The following is a 12,367-nucleotide window of genomic DNA, read 5'->3' as shown; positions in this document are numbered from 1 at the left end:
TGAATTACGAGATTCTGAAAATATTGTAAGTTAAAATGTCGCGATCTGAAATTAGAGAACTGTGAGATTATGAAAATATTGTAATTTAAAAGGTTGTGATATGAAATCGGTGAACTATGAGATTTTTAAGATCTTGTCAATTAAAAAGTTGTGATATGAAATTGACGAACCGTAAGACTCTGAAATCTTGTAAGTTAAAATGTTACGATATGAAATCATCAAATTGGACTCTGAAAAATATTGTAAGTTAAAAGGTCGCAATTTCAAATCGACGGACTGCGAGATTTTGAAAATATTGTAAGTAAAAGGTTGCGATCTGAAATCGATGAACCGCGAAATTCTAAGATCTTGTAAGTAGGAAGTCGCGATCATAAATCTACGAATTATAAGATTCTGAAAATTTTGTAAGTAGATGGTTGCGACTGTAAATCGATGAATCATAAGATTCTTAAAATCTTGTAAGTATAAGGTAACGATCGTAAATCAACCAACCGTAAAATCCTTGAAATCTTGTAAGTAGAAGGTTGCGATTGTAAATTAGCAAACCATAAGATTCTTGAAATCTTGTAAGTAAAAGGTCACAATCATAAATGGGTGAATCGCAATATTCTTAAAATCTTGTAAGTAGAAGGTGACAATCGCAAATCAGTGAACCGTAAAATTCTTAAAATCTTGTAAGTAGGAGGTCGTCATCGTAAATCAGCAAACCATAAGATTCTAAAAATGTTTTAAGTAAGGGAGGTTACGATCGTAAATCGGTGAACCGCAAAATGCTAGTTGTAACACCCCAAATCTGGTCTAGACGTTATGGCCAAATCCGAGAGTGTTATGAAGAAGGGTTTTGAAACTTTTTTTATTTCGACAAAAAGCTTATAAAGTTACTGGTTATAAAGGGTCCAAAATTTACAAAACATATTAATTTACTTGTTTAATACCGAAATCGTCGTGAGTTTATTCATTCGCCAAAACATAATTTGCAGCGAAAATTTTAAAAGTTATTATATTTTAGAAACCCAGTTCTTGTTTCTAGAAAAACATTTGTTTGCATAAAACCGTCATTTTCGCAAATTGTTTCTACAAACAACACAGGATAGTAAACAATCAAAACCAAAACCAACAGTTAAAACCATACAGTCTAAAAAGCCCCAAAAATTACAAACTTTCAAATAAATCCAGAATTTTAAAAATACCAAAAACTCAAAGGCAGTTTTAACTAGTGGTCACTGCTGAGCCTCCGTCGCACCGACCCTCCTATGTCCGAGGGTTACCTATACAGAATAGACAAACAGATGTGAGTTTTTGTAAACTCAATGTGTAACCCAACAGAGATAGACATGCAAATGTACACAGTATTCTTATATGCAGAGCATATACAAATACGGACTTAAGTCTTTAACAAATGCAAATATTAGAATCAGATAATCTAGACAGATATACAGAATCCTACCCCCATCCTCTGCACACTATCTCCGTCCATTCCATCACACAATGTAGGGTTAAAAATACTCACCCATTCCTACACACCATATAGTATTAATGCGACACATAACAAATAATATGCAGTGAAGCTACCAGAATATGTAAATCTCACCCCAAACACAAATACCGATTACAGATACAGAAATAACAGATTTAACATGCTTAACATCTTCATATACAAATAACATACATACTTAAACAATACAGTTAGACATACATATCAGTTTCCTACTCAGATCAAACTGTCAGAATATCAAATCAGATAAAATAGGGTTTGTTTAGCCCTTACTGACCTTACGGTAGGCCCACAGTTGATCGGAATAACTTGTGCGACCCTAGAAAAAATTTTAAAATTTTGGGCTCACATGCTCGTGTGGCCCACGCGTCTAAATTGGCCTTGCCCGTGTGGCCCACACTACCACACATTCGCGGTCACACGACTATGTCTTGCACACGGCCACACTTTCGATAGTCACACGACCATATGTTGCACACGACCAACCACACGACCGAGTACACGCTTGTGTGACGTCAGCAATGCCTTTTTTTGGCTTTCACCAAACCTCGATTTCTAGTGTTTTAGGTATACACCTGGTATGATTTTGATGTGAAAGAAATCTCGAGCCCTTCCAAACCTAAAAACCAGTACCCCAAACACCGATTTAGCAACCAAAATACAAATTCAAGATAGAAATTCAACAATGTCCAAGAACTCACTGCCGACGATAAACCCCCGCTAACGCGCACTAAACCGTTGAAGTGTAATTTTTCGCCTCACAACCTTCACCTAATCACAGATTTCATCGATTAATCACCAATTAATGGCTACCATTTAACATCACTAACATCTCAAAAACCAAACGTTAACGACAAACAAAGTTCTATTTACCACGCCGATTAAAGAACCCAACAATTCCAATAGCACGATTGAACGACAGGTTCATGAATAGAATTGAAGAAGAACGAAGCAAAGATTTACATAGAAGGGGAAAAATGTTAGAAAATGAAAAAAAAAAGACAATGTCAGAAAATTGAAGAAACTAACGTCAGAGGGAATTTGGGAAGAGAGAGAAAAACAATAAAATTAAAAATTAAAATCAAATAAAATTCCACAATCTCATTTTAGGCATAATCTCCTACTAACCCAATCCCAACTACCCACTCTCTCATCCACTTATACAGACTTCCAAATCCATCCAAACTCTCTCAAACAACCGAGACAAAAATTAACATCCACGCTCGCACAAGGATTCAAACACAAGACTTCTAACAAGTTAACTCCTTACCACTCGAACAAGCACGCTTATTCTAATATTTGTTTACAAATAATATAAAATAAGCCTACCCAGCAAGGATAAGGTTAAGATAAAAAATAATAGAATTTGCCAAAAGTGAGACTTGAACCTAAGACCCCATACACACACCCAAAATACTTAACCACTAAAGCAAATACATATTTGTGTCAAGATTTACAGAAATAGAAATAAATAATTTAGGGCGTTACACTAATGCTTATCAGCTAACTTGAAACTATAATAAATGATGGAAATAAGCCTGATTCATTAAATTAATTTAGTGTGCTTACACATAGTATTTCTTTAAGGGGCGGGCGTCCCAAGTGCAATGATTTATCTAAAGGAAATGAATTCAAGAAACTTAACTAACTGAAACTAAGATAAAGATAGACTGAATATCACGTAATGAAATTGTGAAATACCTAGTTGTTCTTTGTTGTGATTTAGCTAACTCTTTTTTGCTCATTTCTCTACTCTCTCCTTACCGATTGGGGATCATCATTGTTTGTTCTTGTTGTATATTAAATATTTGTTGCTTACCTAACTTAGCTATTCTCCTAGTGAAAAGAACTACAAGTTGACATTTTTATTTCTTCCGCTTCTATGAATTTGTGATCCCTTTCATAGAGGTCTGTCAGGTTTTACGGTCTGTTATCTGTGAACGAATACTAAACATGCTCCTTCAACACGCTCATGATAAAAGCATCAATAATCCACTATTCTTCCAGGTTTTTTATTCAATGTCGTTGCATGAAAACTCTTTATTTACTCCTACAAAGCCTCTACGTGACTGATATTAAGCCTATTGGTGTGCTTATAATTATCTTGTGAGCGCAGAGTCTTCCTAAAAACATCTGACCTAGCTGCATGAAGCTCTTAATAAAGCCCTACGACAAAGATAAATATCAATCTTTAGCTCTTCCTCTCAAAGTTATAGAAAAAGCCTTGCACCTCGTAGTATTCAAAGATTTCAGGACATTCATATAGTCATTGTACTGCATTAAATGTGCTCGTGGACCCCTTTTTCCCTCAAAGACTTCCTTTGGCACATTAAATTCTGAAGGTAAACTTACAGTTGTAATTTCTAGATCTAGAGGATTGTTGGAACAAAAAATACAATTTGTATCCTAGACATCTGGCTATAAAGCCTGGACATCCCAATGCAAAGCATCCACCTTATGCTACCATGACCTTGCATGTGTTCCATATCCTTCCCATTGTAGAGGCACAACACTATCATGATGGTTTGAATGAGCTGATTGCATCTTCCATACTATCTCTTCATTCTGTCTCGTAATAGAAAAGTTATTGCTACTCACATTTGGAGTTTTGTTGAGACATCTACTCATTTAAGATGTTTATTTGTGTTTGTAGGCTTACAAGCTACTGTTGGGGAGTCTCCTAGTTAGATGGGTTGGAAGTCTATTGGTTTGAAGGAAAAATAAGGTTAAGAGCATAGTGGGCTTCCTGCTAGTCTGAGTTGCCTAATTTTTCGGGTTGATACTTGAAGAGGTTAAGTTCATTGGAATGATTACTAACCTCTCCTCTTACATTTTAGTGTGAAAAACGTGTGATGGAGGATCTCTCATTTGGGTAAGCCATATCGGTCTTTATTCAATCTAAAAGCCGGAAGTGCCTCAACGTTCACTGCACCAATTTGTTGATTTTTTTTCTATCCTATTCTCATTGGGAGTAACTCTTTCATATTTATAAGACATAGTTTCTTGATGTGACGTGCTAGGGGATAGCTAGTCACCATGCATATGACATGTTCCCCCATTAGGCTCGACATATACCCTTAAATGTATCTCTTTGGTAGAATTCACACCAAGGTATCACCATGAGAGACAAGTAGCGCTCGTATGTCCTTCATGCTCCACCTTGTGAGGTTGTGAGGTGTGACAGGATCACTTAGGTAGATGGTGAGGCATGATGGGATCACTTCACAAGATGGTGAGGCGTGACGAGATAACTTCATGAGGTGGTGAGGTGTAATGGGATCACTTAGTGAGATGGTGAGGCGTGACGGTCACTTCGCGAGTTGGTGAGGTATGATGGGATCACTTAGCGAGATAGTGAGACGTGATAAGATCAGTTAGTGAGATAGTGAGGCGTGATGGGATCACCTCGTGAAATGATGAGGCGTGACATGATCACTTTGCGAGATGGTGAGGTGTGATAGAATCACTTCGCGAGATGGTGAGGCGTGATAGAATCACTTCGCGAGATGGTGAGGCATCCCACAAGGTAAGTTGGATTTCGAGTTGTGAAGTATTCTATAATAAGATTAAAATGTAAAATTATTTTAAAAATTATAAAGCATAAAGTTATGGCCCAACTTTCGTCAGAATATCCCAAGTTTGAATCATCATTATACTCAAAAAATATTATTAGACTACTTTTAATGGTAATTGAATAATTAATAACATTAAAATAAATATAACCATGTTATGAAATTATTATTTTTTTTGGAAAAGAATGAAATTAAATCTTATAGTTATTGTAAAAGTTTGCTTTTGAACTTTATTGGAACCAAGATTGAGAAGATGAAACATTGGCAACCATAATTACTAAGTTTGAGCTCCATTACATGTAAGTTATTTTTATATTTATTTTAATTTTAATTTACAATTGTGGTTTGTACCAATTTGATAATTATTCAAACATATATTATACTTATAACTATGATTGCACTTGCAAACTTTTTTATATGAGTAAATATATATTAGCTCTCTAACTTCGTCTTTAGGTTTAAATTGATACTTAAAGTTTTTATATTCAGTTAGACACATAAATTGAGCTTCAAGGATTGTAGTGTGAACTGGGCTTCATAATTCAAGTTAGATCAAATAACTAAGTACTAATTTGGATTAAAAAGTCAAGTTTAAATACCAAGGAACCAATTTCAGGCACTTAAATTGGACCAAAATAAAACCTTAAAACTAAGTTCAAGCATCTAATTGGACCAAAGAAAACTTTAGGTACTAATTTAAACATTGAAACTAAATTCAAGTACCAAAATGCATATTTACCCTTCACATTTATGTATAAAATTTTCAATACCAAAATTTTAAGCCAGCAAAATCCCAAAATACAGGTCAACAAAAATGAAGCCAATTGAGTGATATTTTGTGGTAACGTGTTGAAATTATTTTAGGAGATGTGGCTGTTTTTGTTTTATTTATTTATTTATTTATTATTATTATTATAAAAACCCAGAGAGGAGATAAGTACAAACCCCACCAGGTTGCTGAAAGAAAACCATGGCATTAACACTAGCACTAAAAGCTAATTCATAAAATCCAAATCTAAAATAAACTCGTTCAATATTTGATTTACTTGAGTCATCTCGAATAAGTAATTCGAGTTTTGAGTTCGAGTCAAGTTAAATTTTATAATTTAAATAACTCGAATAATTCGAATAACAAATTAGCGTAAATACCCTTTTGATCTCTTGTCTTTTAAAAATAAGCAAAATGTTCTCTTTGTAAACAAAATTACAAAGAAAAAGTCAAAATAATTTTAAAATTTAATATATTTATAAAATTTCAAATTTTCTAAATTAATAAATTTGTGGACCTAAATAAATTAATTAATGATTTGAGTTTATCGTACTAATATATATTTTTCTTTGAAATTTTTTTAAAATATATATGGTTTCAAATTTATGTGCTATCATATGGAATTAATTAATACTGTAACAAAATTTTAATTTGACATTGTAAAAATAGAACGTCGGTAATGACAATATATCGCAAAGAAAAAAGAAATAAAAATAAAGCACAAACAGATTTTTACGTGAAAATCCTTTTGGGAAAAAACCACGGGCAGAGGAAAAGAAAATTCACTATGTTGAATTCGAATGATTTCAAGAGAAGTTTCGGCTACATCTATTTATAGGTTAAAAAAACCTAATTCTAATCAAAGTCAAATATATTATATTAATAAATGCTAAATATATTATACTCATAAATACTAAATCTTCTAAAAAGAAGATATATTTTGTTTAACTTGACCTCTAAGCAATTTCTTAGAATAATTTTTTTAATTTAACTCAAATAATTTCACTCGATTTGATTCGATTCAATTTGACTTGAATTTCATTTCATTCGATTCGAAAAGTCTTCAAATCGAGTTAAATTGATAAAATAAGACTCATCAACTTATTAACTCAAAGTTTTTTTCATTTGATTTGACTCGATTCGGTCCAATGCTCATCCTAATTAAATCTGATGATTTCAATATATATAAAATTAAGAGAAGTGATTGTATAAAACTGTGATTCCACGTCATCCCTATCCTTCTCCAATAAGAGAATAACAAATCAGATTTTTCCTCCTAATTTTTAACTTTTTTCTCCTGAAAAAATTTAAATCCAACTAAAAATACTAAAATTTAAGAAGAAAAATTTAATTTATCATTTTTTTATTAGAAAAATCTAAAATTCAACATGTTTGACGATTTAGATCTCTATTAAATTGACAAATATAATAAAAAATAATGGAAAAGAAAAAAAATTAAATAGGAGGGCCTCTTTTCTACATTTTCTTTTCAATTAAACTCCTGCCAAGATCCAGAGAACTCACCAGCTGTAACGCACTAACACTCCTCAAAGCTTCTTTAATCTGAAACTAGTTTACTACCATGAACAATCATAACAAGCTCCTGCTGCTATTCTGTATCCTTTCCGGTTCTGCTGTAGTTTACAGTGATGGTAATGCCAGAATCTTTGATATAACTCACAAAATCACTTCCCAGTTGCCCACTTTTGACTCCCAGAAGGGACTTGGTCACTTCATTTGGCTTGTTTCCAGCATTAAAAATGGGTCCATGGCTAATATTTCCGAGTTTAAGCTGGGAACCCACACTGGAACTCACGTTGATGCCCCTAGCCACTTCTTTCAAAAGTATTATGAGGAGGGCTTTGATGTTTCCACACTTAGCCTGCAAACACTTACTGGTAAACTGAGCGTTTTGTTTTTTTGCCCTTTAGCTTGGTGTTTTCATTGTTGGAAATTTGGTAGTTCTTTGCAACTTAGCTCATTAATGTCTATGGTTTGCTAGAGGTGGAGATATTATTGATGATCATACATGTTTTATTGTTTGTGTAGGTCCTGTTCTAGTAGTTGATGTTCCAAGAAACAAGAACATTACTGGTATGATGGACTTTCCTTTTTAATTTATGATCATACATGTTTTATTTGCTACAACTTTTGGGGGTTCTAAATATCACTTCAGCTCACTCTACAATAATTCCTGTTTCTGGGATTTGTATGCAGTTATAACTGGTTTAATCATAAAACCTTGCCTGCTAGTTATAATCAGGGATGCTTTCGAGTTTTGGCTGTTGAACATGTTAGAGAATCATGTTGATAACATGAAAAGAGCTCAGGGGCGCCTCTCGATGCCTGAACAGGCTGAAGAGGTCAGGGATGGATCCAGGGGGGTGCAGGGGCGGTCGCCCCTCTTGAAATTTTCAGATTTTTGTATTTTATATATAAATTATGATGTATTTTAGATTTGGTGTCCAGATTGTATAACATTCGCCCCTTGGTCAAGTTGTATTTCATATAATTCGCCCCCTTAAGCTCTAATACAAGGTCATGAGTGCAAGGATGCTCTAATACAACATCACAAAATAGATCTCTGTGCATCATCTTTACAAACTTTTATTTGTGTTGAGTTGTAGTAATCACTACCTAAAATATGTTCAACCTACAGCTGAAGTTATGAAGTCGTTGAATATTCCCCGGGGAGTCCATCGTGTGCTTTTCAAAACACTTAATACAGACAGGTAAACATAAACGTACTTATGTTCGCATTTTACCTATTCATAAAGCAATCATAGTAATGCTGAAACGTTGTGGAACTACATGTCAACTTTGGTGTTTAGGAGGTTGATGCATACAAGAGAGTTTGCTTCAGACTTCACAGGGTTTAAGAAGGATGGGGCGCAATGGTTGGTTGATAACACCGACATCAAACTCGTTGGTAAGATTTCAGTTTCTCTTTGTTAACAACGAGACATGTTGGGGTTGAGAGTTGAAACATCTGTGCCATAGGTTGTGCTTTAATTATGGTGCATAAATGTCGGTCTGGTCGTTATTTCAGTTTAAAACTCGCCTCAACAGAACGTTTTTAGTAACCATTGATCTGTCTGTATGAATTGTAGGAATCGATTACCTATCTATTTCTGCTTATGTTGATGCTGCCCCTACTCATCATATACTTCTGAAAAGTAGGGTAAGAACAAAGAGGTTTCTCATGTTAATTTTTAGTTATATGAACAAAGACTAGTGTTGGAGTGCATTACTAAAACTGATTGATTTTCTTCAGGAAATCGTTATAGTCGAAGGTCTAAACCTCGATGGAATCAAGCCGGGGAAGTATACGGTTCATTGCCTACCTTTGAGGATGGTTGGTGCAGATGGATGCCCAACAAGATGCATTCTTACTGCATAAAACAATAATGCTGATTTCAAGTTAGTAAGATATTTGCCAAACCACATAAGGAATGCATATATGTTGTGCTGATTTTCATGCCTTTGCTTCTAATAAATGAGAGGATATGTTTAAAAACGCATTACTACGACATGTTTAATGCATGTATCATGTTCGTATTTAGAATTTGATTCGACTAATAATTTGAAAAAAAAAATGCAAAATATGATATGCAAGCTGCTACCTTCAAGTGAAACTTGTGCAGCATCCCTAAATAATGCCCTTCATATTACCCTTCATAATTTTATTATAATCACTGAGGTATAGTCATGGCAAGTTTGTTTGTGGAGCTAAATTTCGTATTAAATTTTTAGAATTGATGCGTCCAACAATCTCTGTATCTCTATCGAAGCGGTCAGTGGAACTAGAGCTTGATCACCCTCAAGCTGCACCATGTCTGTACGACTCAGCTTGAGCATTGATTCGATTTTCCATAGCATTGCCAACCCCCTTTTCTACCCCAAAGCACATCATACGAGTTTCCTAATGATCGGATACACAGATCCATATACTAATATTTGTCTCTATGAACCAAATGCATACTCAATGATCAGATACATGGGATTCCTCCATCACACCAATGATCTCATGAGAGCATACATCAAGTACACATAAGTACACGGCTAGAAGGCATGGAGCACGAAGTGTAAAGCCCTTCAAACACGCTACAAACATGTCAACTATACCCCGAATCACATCTCTGATAGTTTAATAGGACATTTTCTCTTTTGAAGATTATCAAAACAGGAACCATTCATAAATATCATGATAATAACATAACCAAAATCATTTTATTATTTAAAACATACCAACCAGTTTCAAAATCATCAAACCATGATAGTTCATATCATAAGTCATCAAGCTTAGCTACTTAATAAGCTATGTAAGCCAATTGAATTAGGCTAGCACAAATCGTAACACGTCAGTCTTTTCTCTCTTGAAGTTTCGGTCATTTCTTTAGCTACATTTGATAATTCAAACATGAAAACAATATCTGATTCTCACATTCAAACAACAAATCATTCAAATTAAAAATGATATACATTAATTTAACTTGATTATTTAGAACCCTAATATATGATTCTTACATAACTCAAAATTCTCCCGATCGAATCTAATTCCGACTTTTAAATTATATTATAAGGACCACTAACTATCCAAAAACACATCTAAATTCGAGTTCTTTACTTCCCCTCTCTAAAATTTATAAACATTCAACAATGGTAACTACTCAAACTACAAGAAATTCTAGAGGGACTTAAGGTTTTGGAGAGCTTCTTCTTCCTTCTCCACTTGATCGAAAATTAGAGAAACCTTCAAATTTTCGTTTTTCTTTTGTTTGCCGACACTAGAGAAGAAATGGCCTTAGTTTCCTTTAATTTTAACTTAAACAAGTTTTAGTATAATTAATCTAATGGCAAATATCTAATGGTGAAATGGTTAGTGGAGGTTAATGGAACCAATCAAGGCTTCCCACTAACTAAATGAAGCTATGGTTTAATTACTCTCAAAGGCTTTGCTTAATTATTGGGTAAACTACAAAAATAGTCACTTTTGTTTCTCTCAGGTTACATTTTAGTCACTTATGTTTGAAATGTTACGTTTTAGTCACTTATGTTATTATTTTGTTACGAAGTGATCACTCTTCCGTTAAGTTCCGTTATCTCCTTACGGTAATCCTACGTGGCAGTTCAACTAGATTTTAAGTGCCAACTTAGATTTCCTAATGGGATGAGAATAGATTTTTAATTAAATAAAGTTAATTAATTAAAAATTTTAAACCCTAAATCTTAGTTAAAAAATCATTCATCTTCCCCCTTTTTTTAGTTTTCTTTTTCAGTTGACTAAGAAAGCTATTATCATCAGAATTTTTTATTCACCTACAAAGACAAAAGAGGATTCAATAGAGGGTCCTTGTATGTCTTCTTCACCGACAAATTTATGTTCTAAGACTTAAAATCAAGTGGTTGTCGACAAATTTATGTAATAAGATGAACTGCAATGACTGCAGCATGTGAAAAAAAGATGTTCCAGTTAACATCCTAGAATGAAAAGCCAAAACAGTTTGTTTCAATGGCTGAACCAACTTTTGTTCAACTTGGGGCTTTTTCCATTTTTATTTGACATGGGATTGTTTATTCAGAGAAAACTCAAAATTCCTATGTTTTGTTAATTTCCTACTTGATCTTGTTTCAAGTAAAAAAAGACAGAAATCGCAAACCAGCTAGGAGTTCTTAATGCGTTGCATGCAGCAAAGACACAATGGTACCATTTCACCGCAATTGTGATTGTTGGAATGGGTTTCTTCACTGACGCTTATGACCTTTTTAGCATCTCTCTTATCACAAAATTGCTCGGTCGTATTTACTACTTCGATGCACTTTCTGAAAAGCCTGGAACTTTGCCTCCTCATTAATTTGTTGTTAATGGTGTGGCCTTTTGCGAACTTTAGTTTGATGACTTTTATTTGGTTGGCTCGGTGATAAATTAGGATGAAAACGAGTTTATGGACTCACCTTGATGCTCATGGTGATCTGTTCCATTGCCTCTGGACTTTCCTTCGGAAAGTCTCCAGATGGTGTAATGGCAACCCTTTGCTTCTTCAAGTTTTGGCTTGGTTTTCACATGCTGCAGTCATTGCAGTTCATCTTATTACATAAATTTGTCGACAACCACTTGATTTTAAGTTTTAGAACATAAATTTTCGGTGAAGAAGACATACCGACCCTCCATTGAATCCTCTTTTGTTTTGTAGGTGAATAAAAATTCGATGATAATAGCTTTCTTAGTCACCTGAAAAAGAAAACTAAAAAAAGGGAGGAGATGAAGGTTTTTTAATTAAGATTTAGAGTTTAAAATATTTAATTATTTAATTAAAAATCTATTCTAATCCCATTAGGAAATCCAAGTTGGAACTTAAAATCTAGTTGGACTGCCATGTAGGATTACCGTTAGGGAGATAACGGAACTTAATGGAAGAGTGATCACTTCGTAACAAAATAATAACATAAGTGACTAAAACGTAACATTTCAAACATGAGTGACTAAAATGTAACCTGAGGCAAACAAAAGTGACTATTTTTATAGTTTAC

General features: G+C 33.9%; 1 protein-coding gene across 1 annotated transcript; it reads left to right on the top strand.

Annotated features, from left to right (window-relative positions):
• The first annotated feature begins 7,292 nt into the window (after window positions 1–7,292).
• On the top strand, window positions 7,293–9,471 carry LOC105782719 (cyclase-like protein 2). The gene is made up of 6 exons (XM_012607652.2): window positions 7,293–7,734; window positions 7,886–7,930; window positions 8,496–8,568; window positions 8,668–8,765; window positions 8,947–9,017; window positions 9,111–9,471. Exons 1-6 carry the CDS (start codon window positions 7,419–7,421, stop codon window positions 9,234–9,236), a joined length of 729 nt encoding a protein of 242 aa, XP_012463106.1. The 5' UTR covers window positions 7,293–7,418; the 3' UTR covers window positions 9,237–9,471.
• Window positions 9,472–12,367: the final 2,896 nt, after the last annotated feature.

The sequence above is a fragment of the Gossypium raimondii genome, chromosome 13 (assembly GCF_025698545.1).
Source record: "Gossypium raimondii isolate GPD5lz chromosome 13, ASM2569854v1, whole genome shotgun sequence".
Taxonomy (NCBI): Eukaryota; Viridiplantae; Streptophyta; class Magnoliopsida; order Malvales; family Malvaceae; genus Gossypium; species Gossypium raimondii.
This window is presented reverse-complemented; position numbering and strand designations above follow the sequence as displayed.

What these genes read in the sequence shown, in the direction of transcription:
- LOC105782719 (XM_012607652.2), top strand. Translation starts at nt 7,419, where the DNA reads ATGAACAATCATAACAAGCTCCTGCTGCTATTCTGTATCCTTTCCGGT. An exon ending in TAGCCTGCAAACACTTACTG is followed by an intron (nt 7,735 to 7,885) that starts GTAAACTGAGCG and finishes TTGTTTGTGTAG; the next exon opens with GTCCTGTTCTAGTAGTTGAT. An exon ending in AAAACACTTAATACAGACAG is followed by an intron (nt 8,569 to 8,667) that starts GTAAACATAAAC and finishes TTTGGTGTTTAG; the next exon opens with GAGGTTGATGCATACAAGAG.